The 18,119-nt window shown below is 43.6% G+C and overlaps 1 protein-coding gene across 1 annotated transcript in view; it reads right to left on the reverse strand.

Annotated features, from left to right (window-relative positions):
* Positions 1-18,119, reverse strand: part of LOC139601973 (ATP-binding cassette sub-family A member 9-like) — a 28,078-nt gene that overhangs the window by 4,052 nt on the left and 5,907 nt on the right. Inside the window, exons 9-31 of the mRNA XM_071451388.1 lie at positions 17,819-17,877; positions 16,719-16,829; positions 16,142-16,317; positions 15,709-15,828; positions 14,255-14,393; positions 13,591-13,681; positions 12,888-13,027; positions 12,306-12,425; positions 11,570-11,729; positions 11,159-11,325; positions 10,608-10,735; positions 9,858-9,995; positions 8,852-8,965; positions 8,185-8,355; positions 7,913-8,026; positions 7,612-7,719; positions 6,979-7,047; positions 6,335-6,426; positions 4,057-4,177; positions 3,021-3,135; positions 2,678-2,769; positions 1,179-1,342; positions 16-91 (exon numbers count right to left, since the gene is read on the reverse strand). Of these exons, the coding sequence (XP_071307489.1) occupies positions 16-91; positions 1,179-1,342; positions 2,678-2,769; positions 3,021-3,135; positions 4,057-4,177; positions 6,335-6,426; positions 6,979-7,047; positions 7,612-7,719; positions 7,913-8,026; positions 8,185-8,355; positions 8,852-8,965; positions 9,858-9,995; positions 10,608-10,735; positions 11,159-11,325; positions 11,570-11,729; positions 12,306-12,425; positions 12,888-13,027; positions 13,591-13,681; positions 14,255-14,393; positions 15,709-15,828; positions 16,142-16,317; positions 16,719-16,829; positions 17,819-17,877 (2,785 nt within the window). The remainder of the gene's footprint in view (positions 1-15; positions 92-1,178; positions 1,343-2,677; positions 2,770-3,020; positions 3,136-4,056; positions 4,178-6,334; positions 6,427-6,978; positions 7,048-7,611; positions 7,720-7,912; positions 8,027-8,184; positions 8,356-8,851; positions 8,966-9,857; positions 9,996-10,607; positions 10,736-11,158; positions 11,326-11,569; positions 11,730-12,305; positions 12,426-12,887; positions 13,028-13,590; positions 13,682-14,254; positions 14,394-15,708; positions 15,829-16,141; positions 16,318-16,718; positions 16,830-17,818; positions 17,878-18,119) is intronic.

Consider the following 18,119-nt stretch of genomic DNA (forward strand, 5'->3'; position numbering starts at 1 on the left):
AAATCCAACACGTACCTTTCTGGCTTCTCCAGCAGATAAACTCCTTGCTGGGGTCTTGAAATGCTTCAGGAGATCCAAGGTCCTTCCTATGCTGTGGGGAATGGAAAGGGCAAAGCCTCAAATGACCATCTTGGTGTGCAACCTTGGTGGTCAGGGGTGCTGAGGAACACTGACATGTTTGGGTTGATATCCATCACCTTGGGTTACTTGGGATTCTGCTCCTAACTTGGATGTTAAATGGAGGAATTTTTGCAGAAATTCAAGGCAGGAAGTGCAGCTAATGAGAGAAGTGTTGCTCATGCAACTAGCCATGAACTGAGACAAGTTTGATTTTTTTTTTTCTGAATTTTCTCAGGTAAACTTGGGCTACAATCTTCATAGGCAAGGGACTGAGAACAGTATAAAATAGCAGACCTCATCAGGAGAAGCCCCTCTCTAAGGGGAGAGGCATTGAAGATGTTGTCTCTTAACCACACGAGCCAGTTTTGTTAACAGAGAAACCCCTCCCCACCCTATAAAATCACAGAGGGATTGGGGTGGTGTGGGAATCAGAAACACAGAAACTTCCACAGACACTGAAGGATTTAATCTACAGCCTTGGAAGAAGCTTAGATTGATGCAAAAATACAATACACAGATATTAAGCAGAAAAACCATAAATATAAATTTATATTTCTATAGCTGTAGGTGAGAATATGCCTTAAGTAAGTGAGAAACTGTATTGATAAGATGGTGAAGGATTTATAATAAGGGTGGGGTTGTATGGAATAAGATGAGAGTTTAGAAGTTATAACAGAAGCATTTGTGTGCAAGTGAGACAGAAGCCATAAGACAAAAGTATCTGCACTGCAGCAGGAGTAAGTAAAGGTGATAGATTAGAAAAGCAAAATAAAATTCTATAATATAATAAATAAATGGACAGTGGCAACTGTCCATTGGTTTAGAAAGTTCCATATTGCCTTGTAATGAAGAAACTGGTGACTACTCTTGAGCTATGGCCAAATGCTTGCTCCTCTAACATCTCATGGCCTCTGAGAATGATTTTTATCTGAGCAACAAATCATTCTGAGCTTGAAAACAGTCCCATCCCTTCCTTTCCAGCAGCAACAGACAGGCTGGAAGGCTCCCCACCTCAGGAGGGAGGGAGAACCAACAGATGAGATCATTTGGCTTCCTACCAGCTGATGGCAAGAGCAGCATCTTCCTCCCTCATTCCCCTGATGGCAGTGAAGGCCTCCAGGTGCTGCAGCACTGTCAGGTGTGGCCAGAGTGGGTCCTGCTGTGGGCACCAGCCCAGGGACCCTGGGCACGGGAGGGCTTCATCCTGGCCCCTGAGCAGCACCTGCACACACACACAGCTCTGGTTGTGGGCTCACACAATCCCTTGGCTGGGGGATATCTCAGAGCTCATCCCATCCCACCCCTAAAATGGGCAGGGACACCTTCCACCAGCCCAGGCCCCTGAGCAGCACCTGCACACACACACAGCTCTGGTTGTGGGCTCACACAATCCCTTGGGTGGGAAGATATCTCAGAGCTCATCCCATCCCACCCCTAAAATGGGCAGGGACACCTTCCACCAGCCCAGGGCCCCAAGCAGCACCTGCACAGACACAGCTCTGGGTGTGGGGTCACACAGTCACAGGGGGCTTTGGTGGGAGGTATCTCAGAGCCCATCCCACCCCTAAAATGGGCAGGGACACCTCCCACCAGCCCAGGGGCACAGGGGGGCTTCATCCTGGCTCCTGCACAGACAGACAGCTCTGCAATTGTGGGGTCACACAGTCACAGGGTGCTTTGGCTGGGAGGTATCTCAGAGCTCATCCCCTCCCACCTCCAAAACGGACAGAGACATCTCCCACCAGCCCAGGTTGCCCCTGGGCATGGGGGGCTTCATCCTGGCCCCCAGGCAGCACCTGCACAGACACAGCTCTGGTTGTGGGGTCACACAGTTTCAGGGGGCTTTGGTGGGAGGTATCTCAGAGCCCATCCCACCCCTAAAATGGGCAGGGACACCTCCCACCAGCCCAGGTTGCTCCAAGCCCCATCCAGCTGGCCAAGGCAAGCAGCTGAGTGGTCAGCAGCCACTTGGGAGTGGTCACCCTCCATGAGCAGGGGGATGCTGCTCCATCTGCTTTTTCACTTTGGGTGATATTACCAACACCAGCCTGTCTTTTCCTTATAATACTTTTCTATTTCCAACCTTCAGTCCTAAATCTGTAAGAGCAATGGCATTTCCCCTCCCCCAGCACATGCCATTAATCATCCTGCACGCAATTAATGATGGATTGTCACTGGCCCAACACTGCTCACATTCGTTTTCAATTTCCTGGTTTTGCAAGGCTGTTTATGGAGAGTGTTATTTTTGGGGTTTTTTAGATGTCAACAATTCTTACAAGGCTCGAGACATTTCACAATGGGTTTCCAATGCCAGCTGAAGATTTCCTGTTGCTCAAACTCTTAAATCTGCAACACTGACTTTGATGAACACTAGAATTTATGCTTGGCATAAATCAACACTTTTTCTCAGCTCTGTAAATATCCAGGACACATAAATTGTACATAAACATCCATACATCCCCTGGTTGTAGGAAGATTTTGCTGGCTTGTCTCATCACATTTTTAATTTATAAATGCATCAAGGTTATCTCTGCAGCTGCTCCAAGGAGCCACCTACCTCCCCAGCAGTCACTGCTACACCTCCAGAAATCATGTTCAGAGTTGTGCTTTTCCCTGCTCCGTTGGGTCCTAACAGACCTAAGACTTCTCCTGGAACAAATATGCAACAACTGTTAATAATATTTACTGGACTGCTCCCCTGTATTCTATGTAACATTTAAAAGTACAGTAGGAGAAAGGGTTGTTTTATGCCCATAAATTAAAACTTTGAATGCAGGAGCCCAGAGTGTCAGGTCTCAATGCCCACAAGAAAATTCTAACAAAAACATTGCCTCCAAACGAGGCCTTCCCTTTAGATTTTAGTCATTTATATTACAGGGAGTGCAGAAAAGTACTTGAACCTCTTTTAACACCAAAAGAGAGGTTTTTGACAGCAAGTTTCTTCTTTTTCTTGAAGATGGAAGTGGCTGTCTTGACTTCGTATTCCTTGCGCAAACTGTTGACAACAACCAAGTCCTGTGAAGAGACAGAGAGGGAAATAAAAATTCTCCTCCTACCCCACGAGACAGCTGATCTGTTCTTACCATTAAGCAGGACTTTGAAAAAGAGAAAATTTCTAAATTAAAAAGCCATGAAACAGAGGTTAAATAATAAAAAAACCAAAACAGGAAAATATGCAGGATGGGAATAAAAATAACAGGGCCAACTAAAGTCCTTGTGGTGCCAGGGTGACCGTGGGCTGGACGGTGAGATCACATCTTCTTGGGATTTCTGCTGGTCAGAGTGACTCTGAGATATGTACAGGTCTCTTTTCTATCTGTTCTCATTCTCAAAGTTGTTTATTATTTTTTATTTATAACATTCTTTTTCTGACTCGCCGAGGTCAGGTCAGGTTGAGGCACACTGGCCACCCCCAGAGGCAGTGCTGTCTTTTATACTAAAAACTACATGTAATTAATTACAATAACTTCTTAACACTTATCACTTATGTTAGACAGTGAGTTTCTACCTTAAACTAATCTAAAAGTGCCAACATCACTTAGAGCACGGAGGCTGGGAAGAAGAAAGAAGAACGATAAGGGCACGCTCAAATTCTTCTGTCTTGGGACTTTGAGCCCCCATTCTAAAAACCTTAAAATTCTACTTTTCACCTTGTGATAAATTCACTATCATTCCACTTAAACTTTTGTGGCTTGTAGATCTTCATATAAGGTTGGTAATTTTTTCCATGGGTCAAAATCAAAGGCGCAGGGGTCTTGGCCTCTGTGCCAAGGTCTCTGAGCCCCCGTTGGGGTTTTGAGTCCTCCGGGGCAGCCAGAGGGATTTCCTGGGCTCTGACAACATCTGAGTGCGTGTGCCAAGAAAGCAGAGGCAGATGTGAGAATGCAGATGATGGAGGATGGAGCAGAGCACGCAGAGGGCTGGGTGTGGGCTCACCTGCTCGCGCTGCAGCGAGGCCAGCGCGGCGCGCACGCGGTCCCGCTCCGCCCGCACCTCGGGGGGCTCCTCTCCGGGGGGCTCCTTGTTCTGCTGGGGCTCCTCCCTTCTCTGCTGGATCCTAGAGTGCAGCAGGGTCAGACTAAGCCCTCTTCTGACCCACAGATGGGGCAAACTGAGGGGCGTTTTAAAAAACTTTATTCCATTTTCAGTCTCATGAAGGCTGAGACAATACGGATGTTCTAATTCACAACAACATCACAATCAGAAGCCAACTATTTCCTAATTACAAAACACTATAAGCATTTCTTAACCTATCAACTTTGACCACACTGTATTATAAATGTCTTAACATCATGTCTAATCATCTCAATGTCTAATCATCTAAAATTACTGTGACCGTGTTCACAGGGGTCTGAGGATGAGGGAAGAGAGGAGGATCTGACTCCATGTTTCAGAAGGCTTGATTTATTATTGATGATATATATTATATTAAAACTATACTAAAAGAATAGAAGAAAGCTAGCCTTCTGAGGAAATCCTAAGGATAGCAAAAGAAAGAATGATAACAAAGGTTTGTGGCTCTGACAGAGAGTCTGAGCCAGCTGGACTGTGGTTGGCCATTAATTAGAAACAACCACACAAGACCAATCCCAGATGCACCTGTTGCATTCCACAGCAGCAGATAATCATTGGTTACATTTTGTTCCTGAGGCCTCTCAGCTTCTCAGGAGGAAAAAATCCTAAGGAAAGGATTTTTCATACAAGATGTCTGTGACAAATTACCCCTTCTGAATCCTACTACAATACATCTTTCATAGTTCTATTTCCCTAAAGTATCTAGTCTTATTTGCAAAACCATCTTTTAAAACTTATTTCTAGTTCAATTTCTCTTTTACCAATACCTATTCTATAACATTTGTAAGTCAGTATTCCTTATATCAAAGTTTACACACAGATACACACTATGTGAGCCTTCTGTCAAATCTTAAACATTTTCTACAAATCCTTTTCCCACAGAGGAGGAGAGATGCTTTCACTGGGAATCACTTCCAAAAAGGTTTGCATTTATAAGTTTTTTCCCAGTATAGAGAGGACATAAATGCATATTTATATCTAGAAATAAGTATAATAGTTTTCAAATTTATCTCCCAGTGCACAGACCGGGGCCTGAACTACCCACCACAGTGGCAGGAAGGAAATAAAAAAAATTGCCTCAAAGCCTCAAATTCCCTAATTTTTTTTTTAAATTTAATACTTTTCTGCCAGCTGAGGTTGAAGCTGGTGACACAAACATCGGAAAAGAACCTGCGAAATGGCACCTTCCAGGCCCAGATTTTGCCAGATAAGTGTTTTTGATAAGCCCCAAACCTCTGGGGCAGTAAAATGTGTTTAAAGTATCACACTTTTAGTGCTGCCACGTTTTAAATTTATTGCAGGGCTCCCACCTAAAGTGTGGTCCCTTAAATTTATTTAGTTGGCAGCACCAATGAAACCCAAAATTTATTTGCCCTTGGGGAGCTCACAGGCTCAGAGCTGGAAGGGACACACCAGGATCACTGAGCTGTTCCCATGATGGGATTTGCTCAAGAATTTATTCCTGGGGAGGAAAAGCAAAACCTCACTGGCATGGCTGAGAAAATAAAGGCCAGCTTCAGCTTCTCCTTCATCTTTCATTATTGACTGGTTCCCTGCTCCAGACATTCCAATCATCTGGTCAAGGTTAATTAAAATACATGTGGCAGGTTTGCAAAGCAATTTGGGCATTTAACCCAATTACAAATTTTACCAAGTTTTACCTTTTTTGGGGCATTTTACCAAATTACCAAATTAACCAATTAACCACAACCACGTAGTGTTTGGTAATTAAATACTTTTTATAAATCTTCTCTCATGTCACTCAAGTCATTTGTTGTTGGTGACACTTAAGCAGGGAGCACTTGGACACGCTGATCAAGATTTAGGGAAATTCTCATTCCTATTTGGAGCAACACTGACACCTTTGAAAAGGAGTTAAAACTTTTCTTTTTCAAATTGGAACTAAAATTTACCCCCTGTAGGGAAACGACCTGAAATCACAGCTATGAGCCTTAAAAAAAAGCTGAAATCACAATTTTTATCCTCTCAAGGACACAGAAAAAGTTAAAAATATGAACTTTATCCACATGCTAACAAACATTTTTCTCATAACATGTTTTCCCCCCTGCTGTCAGGAGGCTGTGCAGCTCCAAGCCCACCCTGGAACAGCTGTGGCTCACAAGGATTCCCTGGGACCCACCTGAAGATGGGATCAAGGCCTGGGACTGCTTCCCCATATCTCATCTCCAAACAGCGCAGGAGGAAAGCAAAAATCACAGAGTGGACGTATGGCTGAAAAGCAGACACTCATTAGGTTTGGGTGCACACAAGGTAACAACACACCCTGTTAATTTTAATTATAAAGGGATGCAGTAACCCATCCCATTAATTGCAGCTGTTGAAAAGGTTTGCAGGGGCAAGGAGCCAAATTGATGCTTTGCAGACATTGCTCTCTGATAGGCAGATCATTTGCAAAAGCCTTGATTTCCTACAGCAGCTCTAGCCCAGATAATCCACCTGCACCCCAGCAGAGGCCCCATGGGATGGGAGATCCTCTCATCCTTTTGTGGCAGCAGCACTGGCATGATCACTTTATTAATGATATCTCTGCCTTCTACATGAGCTCCACTTAAGCCCCTGCCCCATTTCTGCAGCATCCAAGGGCCACATCAGGCACAAGCCCAGGATTTCTTGGAATTTGCCTCCCCTGCCAACACGTAATGGGAAATTTTGACTACAAACCCCATCCTTTCTTTATGGGGAGAGTTTACAAGCCCAGTGCAAGCTCACTGCATCAGTGACAGTCGCCCCTGCCCAAGCAACCATCTCCAAGTCCCTCCTTACTGCAAAGACAGACATGTAGATGTAATTCCATGTCTCAAAAATGCTGAAATCGTGGTACATGAGGAAATTCTGGAAGAAAAGGAGATGAGTCAATTAGAAAACTCCTCAGCACGGCGTGTCTCAGGGCAGGGTCAGAGAAAGTGGGGCAGGTAGGGATGTTTAGCTTTTCTTCAGGATAGGATAAAGGAGCTTTGATCTGCATTTTTTTCTTTGGTTCTTACTGCCTCAAGGGGTTGTGGCTTCCTTGGCTACAGAAATTCAGAGGCCTCAAATCAGCCAGGTTAAGTTGACCTTTTCCATCACTGCTTCTCTCTTCCCAAGTCTTTGGCCTTCTCTCAGCTCACTCCTTCCTGGTTTTCCCATTCCAACACTTTCCCCTCCCATCCCACCCCTGCTGCCAAAATACAGCCACTGTAACAGCTCTTAGTGACTAAACAAACCAAAAACATCCCAATCAAACAGAGGATTAACAGGTCAAATCTCGGCCTCTTCTCTCACTCAACAGCCTGGAACTCCTTTTTCTTTTCCCACTCTCTCTTTATGACTGGGAATTTGGGAAGTGCCTCTTGCTTTGCCAGTTTTTGCACCATTAGGATAATTATTGAATTTAGTAGGATTTAGTGTTTTGCTTACTAGTCCAGAGAACATGATCCAGCCCACAGGGGGAAACATAGGAATCAGCATACAGATGTAGTAAAGCACTTCATGATGGTCACTGTGCATAAAAGCAACATAATTCACCTGGAATAAAGCAGAAAAACTATTTACAGCATTAATGTATTATTGCTAAAAAAACAGGATATTTGTCAGTGATTCAGGTTATTCTGCTGAATATTGATATAAACTGAAATTTACTGATGAAAATTTGAAACAAAGCTCCAAGTGGCAAGGTGTGTAAATCAACCATTTCAGAGTGAAGCTGCTCCTCACTTACCAAAATGAAGGTTAAGGACCAAATGTAACGATTGCTTCGCCCCACGTGAAATTTGAAGGCCATTAAATAAACGAAGAGGACAAGAGATATTCCATAACCAAAGATGCAAATGAGCTGGAGAGAGAGAGAGACATCAGTGACCAGGAGGTGCCTCTGGACACATGACAACCTGCCCAGAGAAGCCCATTGCAAATAAACTCTCTAAAGCCAAATCCTGCAGTGAAATGAAGGCAGGGAGCTGCTCCCATTCACCCATTTTGCCCAGAGCTCACCAGGGTCAGCACAGCACGGGTCTCCAAGGGGCAGATGCGGGTGAAGAGCACCAGGAGCCCAAACATGAGGCACATCAGGCTCCAGAAGAAGGGGATGTCCACCAGAGCCTGCCCACACCAGTAGGCTGAGGGGAAGAGCCCCACGAGCCGCAGCTGGGAGCGAGCCTGGAGCTGCAAAAACGACAAAAGTGAGAAAAGGGAGAGTCTAAAACATCAGCCCTGCTCCTTCTCTATTCCCTTGCTCCTCCCTTCCTCTCCTTTCTGAGCACTTCCAATTCTCAGTTCAACCATTTGTTTAAAACCACGTCATTCCTAAAATGAAAAGAAAATGAAATCATTCAGATCTCAAAAGCTTTATTAACATCCACATTATTGTGGATGCAGAGAAGTGCACTTTGGTACTGGTCTGACTGATTTTCTCCTATCATCCTACCTAGAAACCACAGAATCACGGAATGGTTTGGGTTGGAAGGGACCTTAAAGATCATCCCTGCCATGGCAGGAACACCTTCCACTGTCCCAGGCTGCTCCCAGCCCTGTCCAGCCTGGCTTTGGACACTTCCAGGGATCCAGGGGCAGCCACAGCTGCTCTGGGCACCTGTGCCAGGGCCTCCCCACTGGTGCTCTCCGGATATTTTGCATTGCATTCACTCCTTGTGCTCTTTACCTTGTAATCCTCCACGCTGCTCATCGCAAAGAGAGGAGGCAAACCAGCAGCCAAAACCAGCAGGTAGGTGAATAAGCCAAAAAAAATGTAATGCTTCAGCTCTGGGTTTTCTCCCTGTGGGGGGAAATTCAGTCATCCATGGCTGATGCGCCCAGGGAAAATCTGGCTGGCTCAATGCTCATGGGATGGTTGAACACAGCAGTGAGCAAGAGCACTAATGGTAAATCAGTGGTGTTTAAGAACAGAGAACAAGGCAAAAAGAACAAAATAATGACTTTTAGCATCCTAGAATTTGCAGAAAGAATTTGGGTTACTGTAAATTGTTGAGGATGGAGACCAGCTTTTTGTTGCTGAGGAAAGGTGGGGTTTGCAAAGATCACTGTTGTATTCCCACCACGCTCATCAGCACGGGCTGGCTGGAAAGGACCTTAAAGCCCATCTCATTCCACCCCTGCTGTGGGCAGGGACACCTTCCACTATTCCAGGTGGCTCCAAGCCCTGTCCAAACTGTCCTTGGACACCTCCAGGGGTCCAGGGGCAGCCACAGCTTCTCTGGGCACCTGTGCCAGGGCTTCCCCACCCTCCCAGGTGGGGAAAATCCCGAGCTTGTGTCATCCATGGTCAGACAGTACATCCCTGATGCTGTGCTCAAGGGACAGCTAAATCCAGTCTGAACCAATCTGGCTCAGTGGGAAGCCATTCCCCTTTGGCCTGTCACTGCCCTTGTAAACAGCCTCTCTCCATCTTTCCATCAGGGACTGGAAGGCCACAATTAGATCACCCTGAAACTTCTCCAAGAACAATCCCAATCCTCTCCAAACAGCGCCAATTCCTCACGGTACCGAAACCCCACAGAACCCTTGGAAAAATCCCCATTAAACACCCCCAGGAACCAGCAGCAGTGGGACCACTGCCCTCAGCCCTTGGGAGCTGCTCCCCCAGCGCCCAGGCTGCGCAGTCCCCATCCCTCCAGCTGCCCCAGGTGATGGCAGGGAGGGACCCTGACCGTGTAGAAGAGCTGGCTCCAGACGCGGAAGCGCGAGGTGGAGTTGAAGAGCCGCAGGAAGGTGTTGCTGAGGATGTTCACCAGCACAGGGAAGCAGTTGATGGGCTCTGGGCTGCACATCACCGTGAACTGGCGGCTCTGAAGGTGTCAAAATAAAAAAAGGCCTTCATGTCCCTGAGAGGCAGGAGCAGCACTACTGAAACTCCTTATTGTACCAAAAAAATATTCTCCTTTTTCTGGTGTGTCTTGTATTTCCAGGGTTCCCAGATGAAGGCAGGAATAATGAATGTGGCTCCAGGCTCTCAGAAGGTTAATTTATTATTTTATGATACTATATTATATTAAAGAATATTAAACTATACTATACTAAAGAATACAGAAAGGATACTCACAGAAGGCTAAAAAGATAATAATGAAAACTCCTGACTCTTTCTGGAGTCCTGACACAGCTTGGCCCTGATTGGCCAAAGAGTGAGAACAACCCACAGCAGAAACCAATGAAACAATCACCTGTGGGTAAACAATCTCCAAACACATTCCAAAGGAACAAAACACAGGAGAAGCAGATGAGATAATATTGTTTTCCTTTTTCTCTGAGGCTTCTCAGCTTCCCAGGAGAAAAATCCCTGGCAAGGGGATTTTTCCAGAAAACATGATGGCCACAGGTGTGTTTATTTCTCTCATTTAAATACTTCTCAGGAAATCCTTTTGATGTGCAGGATGAAAGAAGGAAAAAAAAATATCCCTCACCTTGCCTTCCAGGGATATTTTTATAGCTCCATTATAATTTGGAAGGCTTGTGATGTTTTTCTCCAAGGTTATTTCTGGGGTTATGTTTTGAATCTTCAAAGCAGCAATGAAATCCTCGATTTCTGATCCTGAAATCAAGTCAAGGACAGAAATTAGAGTCATTAGAGGAATTTTTTTTTCTTAAAATAAAAAGGGTTTCATATAAATAAGTTCCTACTTGCAAAGCAGAGTTATGTTAAAAACCCCAAATATTGAGATTCTAAGCAAACACATATTTTGTATATCTTTTCTATTTATTTAAACTGGTCAAACAAAATATATGTGTTTCAAACTTAGTTTATTTATTGCCTTTTTTTAAGATTTCCTGGTTCATTACTCTTTTACATATCATCTAAATCATCACTAGGACTGCATTTCCTTTTGCTCAAAATAAAACATCTCTCAATGCACATTCCTTTGTATATCTGTGGCATTTGCAAGGTTGCTCTGTCAATCATAATAAAATTCACATTGATGCAGAAAGTGAGTCAGCCTCACATGTTGTTCCTCACCTGTGTCATTGAAGATGAGGAGGTTTGTAGACCTATTTTGAATTTTCTCTTTTGTGGGAAGAAAATACTGGCTAGATGTGATTTCCCAGCTGCTGGCGGTGTGCCACAGATGAAACAGCATTAAAACCATCAGTGGTGGAAGGATAAATATTCCAAACAACAGCAATCTAGATGGAAAAACAGACCATAAGTGAGGCCAGGGGAAATCCACCAATAAGTAATTGTGTTATTTATGGAGAAATTTAAAACTTAAGCAAGCCAGAGTTCTCCTGCTAAGTCCAGACTGCCCTTGTTTTTGCAGCTTTGAAACATTTCCCACCTAATTCTCTGCTTCCAAACATCTCCAGCAGTATTTAAACCCCTCCTGAGCTGCTCCAGGGCTGCAGGGCAGGTGGGAGCTTCTGTACTTACATGCCCTTGAGGAACTTTCCATCGTGCTTCAGTCTGAGCAGGTGAATTCTCAGCACAGCACACACCTGCTGCCTCCAGAGCATCATCCCACTCATGGCCAGGATGCCCTGCTTGGAGAGCCACGGGAGGTTCTGGTCCCTCTCCTCGAGGTCTCCCTCTCCTGTGTGTTCACCATGAAATGCCATTATCCACAAAGAGCCTTCCAAGGACACCTTTTCATCCCCAACAATCATCAGGGATCTTCTGCTCTGAACAGAGGGATGCTTTGAATGGTTTCAATTTTTTTTTGCTTTTTTTTTTTTTTTTAGAGAGACAAGAGTTAGAAGTGCAGAGAAAAGGGGCCATAATTCATCCAGAACAGAATTTATACTGGTGAATGCAGACTGGCAGGTGTGGCAACACATCCAAGATCTTCACTGACCTTAGGAAGTGCCTTCTGCAAACTTTATCCCTTCCCACCTCCTGGTCTGGGCTGTACAACCCTTCAAAGGTAAATAAATACCCTTCCAACATGAGCTTTAATTCTCATACTTGAAACCCTTTGGGAAACCAAGACAGAATCATTTGGGCTTCTCCAAGATGATGTTCCTCACTGAAGGCAATTGGGACCCAACTAAGCCACTCTAGGCCTATCAATATTGACATTTAGCAGAAATGGATTAGATATTCAATTAAAACACGCATTTAGATGGAACTTTAGGCATGGCATGCTTGCAGAAGGGAGTGAAGGCTTTACCTTCGGGATCGATGGCTTCCTCACCCTGCAGCTTCAGGAAAACATCATCCAGGGTTGTCCTGGTCACCTCATAATTCACCACCCCCTGCAAGAGGCTGCTCTCCAGGTGGCTGAACAGATCTGGACAGGAGAAGCAACCAGGCTCAGCCCAGGTACCACAGCTCGTGCTGAGCACAGGCTCAGCAAGTCTTAATTAAAAAACTCAGCCAATTAACACTGGATGTTCCAGCATTCACGTCATTAACCCCCATGACGTAAAAGTCATCACTAATTTATTGTGTTTTAGAGGTAACTAGTGGAAAATTCAGTGGTTTTGGTTTTCATGGACCATCCTGAAAACAGAAGAGGGTCAGTGGATTTTAGTTTGTAGATTAGTTGGTGGATTTTCTTTTTTTTCATCTTCCTCATTAATATTAGCATGTGCACTGAAGGCTTTCTATAAAACTGATATTTATGCAGCTTCCTAATTCCACACATTATGGACCAAGGAATATAATTATTCCCTTCACAGTAATTTTGGTTTCTGCTTTTCCCACCAGTGGGTTTCCCTTTAAAACCCTGGCACAGGGGCAGGTTTCTCACCTGGGAAGCTGTCAGTGTTTTCCAGAGGCAGCCTAAAACACAGCTCATCCCTCTTCTGTCCCTTGAGCACAGCATCAGGGATGTACTGTCTGACCATGGACGACACAAGCTCGGGGTCACACAGGTCATTTATGTGCATCCTGTTGAAAAAAAACCCCATTTGTTATAAAGTTAAATAAGAAATAAAAAATCTGTGCCTCATCTGGTTGGAGTACAGAGCCAGTGGTGATCCTCCCACAGGGAAATCTCCAAAACTGGGCAGAACTTCAGTGGGAATTTTTACAGCCCTCTGCAGTGCCCCTGGTTTTGCCATGCGTGCACAAAATGGTTGAGGGTAAGAATTATGATCCTGGACAATGCTGCTAAACCAAGAACTCAGGAATCAAACTTCTAAGATGAAAAACAGCTTTGCATCAAAGCCATTGAACGTCACTCTGGCACCACAGATCACCTCACTCTGGTCCCCTTTCACTGCAGAGTCATTTTAGCTGCGTGCTCAGAGCTTTCAGGGTTGGGTTCCCAAGAAAGGCAGCTTCTTGTCCAAAGCAGGAACATTTTGGCTGCCTTAAAGGTCTTCTAAAATGAATTGTCAGGATTTCTACTACTGTCCAGATAAACTCTACAAAAACACAGACTCTACAAGAAAATATGAGAATGAGAAGCTTTTCACAAAAAGAATGATGACCAAAACAAAAGGTTTTACCTTAAGTGATAGCCAATTCCCCACTTTCTCTTCAAGTAGAGAGATGAGCCAACACTCTGTAATCTCCCACAGGAGAGGAAAGCTTTTCGATCTAAGGAGGAGGGAATGCAAAGGATTTAGGGGGATTTACAAGAGTGCAGCAGACTGACCTCACTCTGCTCCTTCTGAACTCAGCAGACATTTTAATAATAAATTGAGAGGAGTAAAGCCAGGCCAGCCCAGAAGGTCTTTTTTTTTTTTTTTTAATATTTTTAAACCAATGCCTTTCTTCTCAGCATCATGGTTAATTATTTTAGTTCTGCATTCTTGTGGGTTTTTGGAGTATTTCCCACGCAGCACAGGAATGATAGGGAAATGGGAATAGCAGCAAGTAAAATAAAAACAAAGGAAAATTATGGAAAATAAACCAAGTTTTGCTGACATAGAGACAAAGCCAGATAATGTGGAAATACTTTCTCCTAGAGAGGAGCATGAGCAAAGAAGACTGCTTTATCCTAGAGAGGAGCACGAGCAAAGCCTTGGAGGGACACATCAGCCCAGTTTTAACCCTCGCCAAGCTCGGCTTGGGTGGTCACTGTCAGAAAAAACACACCCAGCAGTGCCACAGGTGGGCTGTGCCCTGGAACCCCTTGGTGTGCACCCCAAGGTGCCAGCCTGGGCTCACCAGCCTGAGTGTCCGCCTCCTCCATGGACTGGGTGGCCACGAGCGTGGCGCGCCCGGCGCGGCGCTCCCGCAGCAGGCTCCAGACGTGGTGCCTGGAGCAGGGATCCAGCCCCGCCGTGGGCTCGTCCAGGAGCAGCACCTGCAAAGCACAACCAGGTCAGAACTCCCCACACCCCAGCCTGGGCAAGAGGTTTGGTGTGGCAGCAGCTCTCTGGCCACAGAGAGAAACACAACCTTCCCAGGCACCGTCCTGGGGAAGGCTGCGAGAAGATCAGAGGAAAGAATGATGAACAATTCTTATCTTCACCTGCTGCACCTGTTGTTGTGAACACGTGGAATGTGCTTGGGAGATTTGTTCACCAAAGGGTGGTTTCCTAATTGGCCAATGGTGATGGTGTTTTTAGTAAAGGACCAATTAGGTCAACCTGTCTTGGGACTGTCTGTAAAGGCAATGGGTTTCTTAATAAGAAGAGAAGACTAGAATAGTATAATAAAGTGATAGAATTGTATAATAAAGTGATATATGTATCACTATTCTATACTATAGAATAATAATTCTATATAGTATATAATATATATTCTATATAGTATATATATAGTATAATATATATACTATATATATTATATACTATATATAGTATATATATTATATATATATACTATATACTATACTATATATATAGTATAGTGTATATATATATACTATACTATATATAGTATATATATTATATACTATATAGTATATATACTATACTATATATATAGTATAATAAAGTGATTGATCAGCCTTCTGAGAATCATGGAGTCAATGCTAATTATTCCCCCTTTGGGGATGCCACACTATGAGTTTTACAGGGACTTCTGTGAGCCAGAGAGGAGTTTGATCAGAGGATCCATGTTCATCCCTGGAAGAATTTTCTACCAAGCTCCTTGACACAGAAACCAAGAAAGAAAGAAGGATAAATAAGAGAAACCTGCAACTGCCTGTTCCAATGAGCACTTTGTCTTTCCTGACCAATGAGTAAAGTGTAAACTTATGAGTTTGGTAAGAATGTATAAAAAGCATCCATGCTGGAATAAAAACAGGTTTGAAGCCTTCTGAAAATGGAGTCTGATGTTTTATATTGTGTCCATCTCAACTACAACACCAGCCCACGTGGCTCAGTTCCACACTTGCATCACTTGGTTTCATGCTTTTGATGGTCCCGTTCAGAGAAGAGAATGTACCCTCAAGGATGGCTCGTTTTTATTGCTCCTTCTTCTGTTGCAGTATTACCACCCTTCTAATTAAAAATATGGCTCTGATTGAACCAGATTCCCCAATCCTTCCAGTAAGGGAATAGCAGCCTGGAGTGGCAGGGGAAAACCACAACAGCCTCTGTGCCAAGTCAAAATGCAACGCTATGTCCCAAAACAACACATGTTGTGTGTGCATAACCACAGCCATTCCCTACCTGGGGATTTCCTAAAATTGCAATTCCAAGAGACAATTTTCGTTTTTGTCCCCCACTCAGGGCTTCAGCACAAACATCCTGAACGTCGGTGAGGTCCAACATGATGAGAACTCTCTGCACCTTGGGAACACACAAAGACAAGAGTCACATTTCCAGAGCACTGGTTTGAATCCCTAAATGGCTGCAAACATTACAACTTCAGGATTTCAAACTTACCTACCCATAATGGCTTTGCTTGGAGATAAATAAGACAAGTCTGAGTTTTAACTCATGGCATGAGGATAAGAGAGCACTGGAAAACCACTTTGGCACTAAATCAGGTTTGTTCTCATTTCCACAGAACAAGATGCAGGTGATCAGATTTTATAAATAAAGCAAAAAGTGCCCAAGATGCCATAAAAGAGAAGTCAATGGCTGAGAAGCACATACCAACCTCTTCATCTACTTCCTTCCACTGAATCCCCTTGATGTGAGCAAAAATTCTCAGGTTTTCCTTCGCCGTTAAGGCTTCAAAATGCAAATTAATTTGGGGGCAAATCCCAACCTTTTCCTGCATTCCTTCCATATTCCATATTTCAGAAGCATTGTAGTTGTAGATCATTGCAGAACCTGCACAGGGGGGTGAATGAAATATTTGACAATAATTCCAGCACCAGAGATGCTTCCCAAGTGTTAAATTAAAAATGCAAGAAACAAAAAAGCAAAATAACCAGATAGCTCAAAGATTTAATACCTTTAAAAAATATTTCAGAGCACCAAAACCCTGCCTTACAAATAAAACCATATTTCCTGTAGGTGTGCAGCTGATGGAAAGCACCAGGTCATCCAGATGGAGAAATGGCCATGGTGCACACATGAAGGATCCATTATCCCTGGAGCTCGTGCTGAAGGAGAAATCTGCACTGCAAACAACCTAGCATGAATGACTGAGGGAAAACTTGGAGGTTTTTTGCTTATTTTCCCCTTACACTTGAACAAAACAACTCAGCATCCAGGCCCATCCATCTCACCTGCTGAAGGCTTGGAAAATCCACTGAGCACATTTAACAGAGCAGTTTTCCCAGATCCACTGTGACCCAGCAGGGCAGTGATCTGCCCTTCATACACATTCAAGGACAAACCTAGAATAAAAGGAGGACAACAGTAGATGGAAGTGTGTGAGAAGTGGACTTGGACCTGTAGCTTTTGCCACAGGGGACAAAGTGACATTTTTTAGAAACTGAGAGGCAAAACCAGATCCAAAAGCACAGGCTGGTTCTTCAGGAGTTAGGCCTAAGCTTAGTAAGGAATTATGTCTTGATTGAACTGAGGGAATAAATGTATTATCTTCAATATTTAATGAATTTTGACTTCAGTTTTTTACAAAGTTCACAACATTTTATTTTAGTGTGGCTCAAAAAGAGTCCTCAGGAAGAGAAGAGCCCAGAGCTTTCCCAAGATGTGAGATTTCACGACATATTTCAAAGCAGCCAGACTTTGTCCCCTCATTTTCTTTTTTAAAAAATACTTTGTCTTTCTCTGGGTTGTTCAGGTTGTGTTTGCTTGGTTTTTCCACTCAATATATACCTTTGAGGCCATATTGATATTTTTAGTATTTTGTATTTTTTTGTATTTTTGTATTTTGTATTTTGTATTTTTCATTTTTGATATTTTCACTTGGAGTTCTTGTTAAACAAAGGCATTTAACAAATACCCCATGACTTTACTATGGCTGTGTCAAATGTTTGCATTGGCAAGTTCATGGAGAACACAGCTCAGGCAGGGGCAGCAGATTTGGCCATAAAATCCCCAGTTTGCCCAAAATAGTTTACATTTTGAAAGGGAGGTTTGAGAGGGGATTTCTAGAGTGGTTCATCACTGCAAAAACACAGCTTTTAAGGAGATTTCTGCTGTTGCAAAAAATAATAAACAGTGATTTTTTTCCTGGAGGGAACAGGGAGATAACGACCTGGTAGAAATTTGCCAGTAATTTACCCCAGCAGAAATAACCATTGCACAATATAATTTAACAGGCCCAGAGGCAGAATTCAGTACAGCCAGTACATTTGCAAACACTTTGGGTTCTTATCTAGTGAAAAATGAATAAAATAATTACAAAGCCTCTCCTTACCCTTTAAAGCTTCGATGCTCTTGTTGTTCTTTTTGTATGTTTTTTTAATATTGTTTAGCCTAAAGAAAAGTAAGCAAGCCATTAATTATTGAATCACAATTTGGGGGCTGTTTCCTCTGCCTCAAATTAAACTTTGAAAACTTTTGGGGGAATATTTCCCAACCTCCTCCTCCAACTGGTCCTGCAGAAGGAATCCCTTGATGTAATTCATTTCAGGTACCTTTAAAGCAGGATTAGCTGTGCTTTTCTAAAAGCTGTTTGAAAGGTTTCAAAGCCAAACTCGAGGAACATTTAGTGAGTG

The sequence above is a fragment of the Agelaius tricolor genome, unplaced genomic scaffold (genome assembly GCF_023055355.1).
Source record: "Agelaius tricolor isolate 1412-34295 unplaced genomic scaffold, bAgeTri1.0.p SCAF_32, whole genome shotgun sequence".
NCBI lineage: Eukaryota > Metazoa > Chordata > Aves > Passeriformes > Icteridae > Agelaius > Agelaius tricolor.